The 5370-nt window shown below is 36.6% G+C and overlaps 2 protein-coding genes across 2 annotated transcripts in view; one reads left to right on the top strand and one right to left on the bottom strand.

The window, feature by feature from the left end:
* Positions 1-846, bottom strand: part of LOC108572212 (TBC1 domain family member 19) — a 2346-nt gene extending 1500 nt beyond the window's left edge. The window contains 4 exon segments of the mRNA XM_017934412.1: positions 1-43; positions 120-327; positions 392-514; positions 733-846. The exon segment at positions 1-43 is cut by the window's left edge and continues 41 nt beyond it. Of these exon segments, the coding sequence (XP_017789901.1) occupies positions 1-43; positions 120-327; positions 392-514; positions 733-846 (488 nt within the window).
* Positions 847-1363: 517 nt separating this feature from the next.
* LOC108572327 lies at positions 1364-4643 on the top strand. Its single transcript, XM_017934540.1, has 5 exons — positions 1364-1430; positions 1510-1602; positions 2058-2219; positions 2294-2528; positions 2621-4643. Exons 1-5 carry the CDS (start codon positions 1364-1366, stop codon positions 4641-4643), a joined length of 2580 nt encoding a protein of 859 aa, XP_017790029.1.
* The last annotated feature ends 727 nt before the right edge of the window (positions 4644-5370 follow it).

The following is a 5370-nucleotide window of genomic DNA, read 5'->3' as shown; positions in this document are numbered from 1 at the left end:
AAGAAATCTTTCGGGGCGTACAGAGGCCTGTATTGTGACAGATCTAAATGTGAATTAAAGAATGTATCTGGAATTTATTGTTATACAATTTTTAATATTTTTATTAGTATAAAAATCACCGATATCGTAAGTGCTCAATTCGTTCCATTTCTCAGCAAGTTCCTCGCGGTCACTGCTTGTTCTTATGCGCGCCAATGGCACGTTTAGTTCATTACACGTTGAATTTAATGATTTTTGTATTCTACGTTCCCATTGGATTTGAGCTTTTTTCAAGTACGTTAGATCCACTTCCTCCGTGGGTGGTACTGACGTAGAAGATAACGAACCCTTTAAAAAATTTCAGTTAACGAATGAAAATTATAATTAAAAGTTTTCAATCGAAATTACGCACTTGTGATCTTGCCCAGTGAAACACAGTATTTCTAATTTCCGTCTCTAAACCGTTGCTTTTCAGCGCATCCACCAACGTGTTTTTAAAATCTTCTCTTTTTACCGCGGTAGAAGCAATGAGTTTCTAAAAAAAGTAATAAGGAAATTGTTGGTAATGCTTTTGATTTTTCGAATACCTTGCATTTCCGGTTTCTGAATCAAGAGCGGATTGAGAATCTTTGGAATCTAACTTCTAGATGGAAATTAATTTTTTTTTTTTGCAAGTAGATATGCCCCTGAATACGCAATTTCTTGTTTCCAAAAATTTATGGTCGTTTATTACTAGTCATACTTTGTATTTACCTGAATTTCCGTGTAAAGGCTTTTGTAGTTAGCCATACTTTGCATCTCCTCTGATAATTTTTCCGCAGATTTTTTCAAAGAAATTTCTTTGGATTCCTCGGTGTTATCAGCCATAATTGCACTTTTCAAAAATTCCCGATCGATCCAACCTGTTTTGCAACGAAATCCGAAAAGTGGTCGCCATTTGTAAATAAATTCATTTCCGTAATCGCAGCAATGAATAAAGGGGTGAGTTGCGTTTCCGTTCGCGCGATGGATTATTCAAACTTAAAAATTGTTACTATATACATAATTAATTTATACGTTAAAAGATTCTTAGTATTCTATATAACTTATGAAGTTGTCTCTAAAAAAAATTGTTAAAAAAGACATCCGGAGAATAGCGACAATTTTCCTACAGAGATTCCTAAGAAAAAAAAAATGCTTCTTAGGAGCGTCTTAAGTTTTTTCATTTCCTTGTCGTGTTCGAGTCGATGGAATAGGGGATTTTCTTTGAAGCATATTTTTCACAACGTTCCAACGATCTCGTGCCGAAATTTCAGGCCGGTATGCTCGCAGGAAAATGGCGGCGCGATAACCTGTGTTTTGAAACGTAACGTCGACCGTGATCGTGATCAGAAACACGTTAGCGATGGATATCTCGAGCATGCTCGAAGTACAAGTGAATGAAGTGAAAGAGATGGACATCAAAGAAAATGGTGAGACTTACGAAGTCCCGTAGGATAACTCCGTGAGAGTTATCGTCAGGTGTAATGTCTAACCTACTTGATGTTGCAGTTACTCCCAAGGAATTAGTTCCGATCATGACAAATGTTCCAGTAGCTATTTCCCAAGAAGAACGTAACTTTTACAAGCTTATGTTTAGCGAAGGTAAGCTTGAGACGTGTGCTTGAATTTTTGTCGTTTGTCGATTCATTCCTGTTCGACGAATTGGTACGTGATATTTTTTGACATGGCATGTGGCTTGTTTTGCGTGTTTTTGCGATGTGAAAAAACATCACGTAAACGTGTACAGCTATAAAGATAGAGCAATCAAAATTGCGCACTAATAGTACTTTATAGCGCACTTTATAGTAATTTTTTATATCACGGATTTTGGAGAAAAAATGTACAATATTGATCTAATGAAACATATCATGGAACATACTATTTTTTAATGTGATATATTTTGTACTTTAATAGGTGGACTTGTCTAAATCCCGAAAATATATGTTTTAAGTTAAAAAATTCAATTTTTTGTATTGAATTAAAAAATTTATACTAATGATAATTATGGTCAGTAATCTGTTAAAATGCAATGAGTATTAAATTGGTATATGTTTCAGATATATCAACAGTACGGTTTCATAGATTACATTGCACAGCATGTGATACACACATTGGATCTGCACCTGCAAATTCTCATAATATGTTTGAACACCCTGTACTGCATACACTGTTGTGTGCAAAATGTAGGGATTTTTATGGAGATGGCACCTTTGAACAAGGTACATGCATTATTGGAAGGTACACGTAAAAGATACAACAACATTTTACAGTATTTTTTAATCATATTTTACAGGTGATGATGCTACAGATATGTTTTGTAGATGGTGTGCAAATGGTGGCAATTTATATTGTTGTTCCTTTTGCAGTAATACTTTCTGTTGCAAATGTATCAAAAGAAACTTTGATCCTATATTACGAAAGAAAATTGAAGCAGATGAAAGGTGGAAGTGTTTTGTCTGTGATCCAACAGATTTGTATGCTGCAAGGGGAACTTGTTGGGCTTTACTTCAGTATATTCAAGCAATGAGGTAATTGACAATTACCAAATAAAAATATGTGAAGCAGTTATTTCACGTATTCTGTGGTTAGATTTAAGTCTGTATGTTTAAAATATTTCTAGAGTGTTGCAAAATACTTGTAACTGGTCTCAAGAGGAAATAGATATGAAAATGAACGCTGACGAGTCTAATTGCTGTCCACGGAGAAGGAAACGTAAGCGTCGAAGACAAGGTTCCAATTCTGAGGAGGATGACAAAACTTACATACCTAAATTAATAGAATCAAATGCTGTTACAAAGCGTAAAAAAAGGGGTCGCGGTAAAGGGAAATTCCCCAATGGCAGCAACATACCAATGTCCGATAGATCGCTCAGCGGTATATCGGAGGACAATTCTATGGATCGCAGTGAAATATTGTCGTCCTTGTTCTCGTGTGAGCAAACATTAGTTGAATGTGAAAATGCTACCGTCAGTGAGGACGGAACGATCATCTCGCAGCATCAGGCGAGTTCAGTGCATCACAGAGTGAACTCAGTGGTGGCTCAGCCATCAACGATGTACAACGCTCCCATTATGAACGTTGTTGCGAATTCCAAGTTCTTGCAACCTGCATCCCCTATCATATCTCTCCGAAATATACCTAATACATTGAACCAGACGAATCAGATCAATCAAATAAACGCACAAATGAACCAACAAATGAATATATATCAAACGATGCACTCTGCGCCAGCTCCGATGGTTACCATACCTAATCAGAATGTCAACATACTCAATCAATCGCGTTTTTCCTTGCCAGAATCGCAAACACGGGCGGCAACGGCGAGTTCGAATGTGATAGAGATTGAAAGTGATCCAGAAGAGGTGGTTGTTGCTTTACCACGTTCCTCTAGGAGACATGCCAATAGCAAGAGAGCAGTACCTGTTGCTCTGGTGAGCTCAAAGAACAACTATGACCACGCAAGGAGGCAAGAGCTGCAAGAGAAGCGTAACGCGAAGACATTGAACCAAAGGTTGCTTCCTCATGGCCAAGAGGTTAGTACTATTCTAACGAAACTGAAGAATAGATTTCAAGGTTTGTTTGAGGTATCGAAACGAGAGGAGCTCACGAAGTACGAGCTGAACGACGCTCGTCTGTTAGTTATAGAATTCCATCGTGAAATACGCAACACTATTACTGAACTAGCGTGTATCAATGACAGAATAGTTCGCGAATATAATAGGTGGAAGAGGTATCAGATGATGACGACAGGAGATGTATCTTCTATCAGAAGCAATACTCGTAAGAGGATCGAAAGGTTTGAGGAAATACCTCTGGATATGACCTGTACAAACGAGTCTGACTCGGATACCGGTACTAGTACCGATATGGAGTACGGTACTATTGCTTCATCTGAGCTAGTTGGCAATACAAACGCGATCGACGGAATAACTGCCCTCACAAAGAAGACCACCGCGGAACGAGGCGTAGGCAACAATTCTGCTGTGTTGGTGGATAAGTCAGTGCAGATATATGATACAGAATTACAGGATTATGATAAGTGTATAAGGCAATCCGCGCTGAAGACTCAACAAGCTGAGAAGAAGGATAGTGTTTCTACGATGTCTGCCATCCATGCCAATAAGCAATCTAGTGATTATGAGTCACACTACATTCAGTTCCTACAGAGCCAGAACACGGAAGTTCAACGTATGCAAACAGGGGATTCTAAGGAGCTATCTGAGCGAAATGAGACTTCTCTGAAGGATCTAATAGGATCTCTAATTTCAGACATGCTAGAGACTATGGACAAGTCGGCTGTTCCAGGTACCAGTAACCCAAGTATCTGTGTTAGGAAGGAGAGTGACTTGAAGCCTTCTGCTGGACAACAACAGGCGAATTCGATCACCTACAAGGCTGTTGATGATCTTGTAAACATGATTAGCAACATAAATAATGACTTAGACAAAAAGACTCCCACGAATGAATCAATGCATATTGACGAGTCGCAGAATGAAGGTGACACGTATAATAGACAATTTTCTACCAGTGATGATGTTTGTGTGGCAAACGTACTAAAAAACGAGGAACATGACTCAAGTAGGACTAATAACATAGATTTTGAAAGCGGTAACGAAGATGACTGTACTATTATTGACGATTAATTAAATAATAGTTATTGAGTACCTTTCGTGAGTTTTTATTAGTATTTCGAGCGTTGTCGAATTCGTTATTTATGTTAACCAGTTGTGGGAGTATTACTTTGAACGATTTATATATTACATCTTTTTATGTATTCCGATGCACATTTTATTTTCCTTTACTTTTATGAAATAAGTTCATGATTTTATATATTGAATTTGACAAAGTAATTCTCATACATTTGATGGTGTTACAAAATTTCTAATCAATTACTCCATATTTTTAAGACACTTGGATATACATTTCATGAGAATTTTGAATCTATTTTGTTAATTTATTAAAAATGACATGTTGAGTAATCGATTAAGAATGACAATAAGGTCGTTCATTAATGAATAAGTTGGTAGTTGTTATTATCCTTTTGTACAAACATGATATAATCTAGAATGATGTAAAATGTTTGGAATCGTTTTTCTTAGATGAAATTTTAAAAAAGTTTCATATGTGTCAGCAATTGCTTTTATTGAGATAAGGTATTTGTAATATTTCTTTAGATTCATCATCATCATCATCCAAGACTATCGCGTAAGACTGTAAAACTTTGAGAATTTCCTCTGATGAAGTTTCTACTGCATCTACATATATGTAAAACAGTTGTGATATTTATATACATACGTTTCGTATAAATATCCAACGATAAACCTACATTTATATATAGTTAATAAACATTAAATGGATGTGAACGAATGG

Source organism: Habropoda laboriosa, unplaced genomic scaffold (assembly GCF_001263275.1).
Source record: "Habropoda laboriosa isolate 0110345459 unplaced genomic scaffold, ASM126327v1 scaffold65, whole genome shotgun sequence".
Classification (NCBI taxonomy): Eukaryota; Metazoa; Arthropoda; class Insecta; order Hymenoptera; family Apidae; genus Habropoda; species Habropoda laboriosa.
Note: the sequence above shows the minus strand (reverse complement) of the source record. Positions and strands in the feature narration are given on the sequence as shown.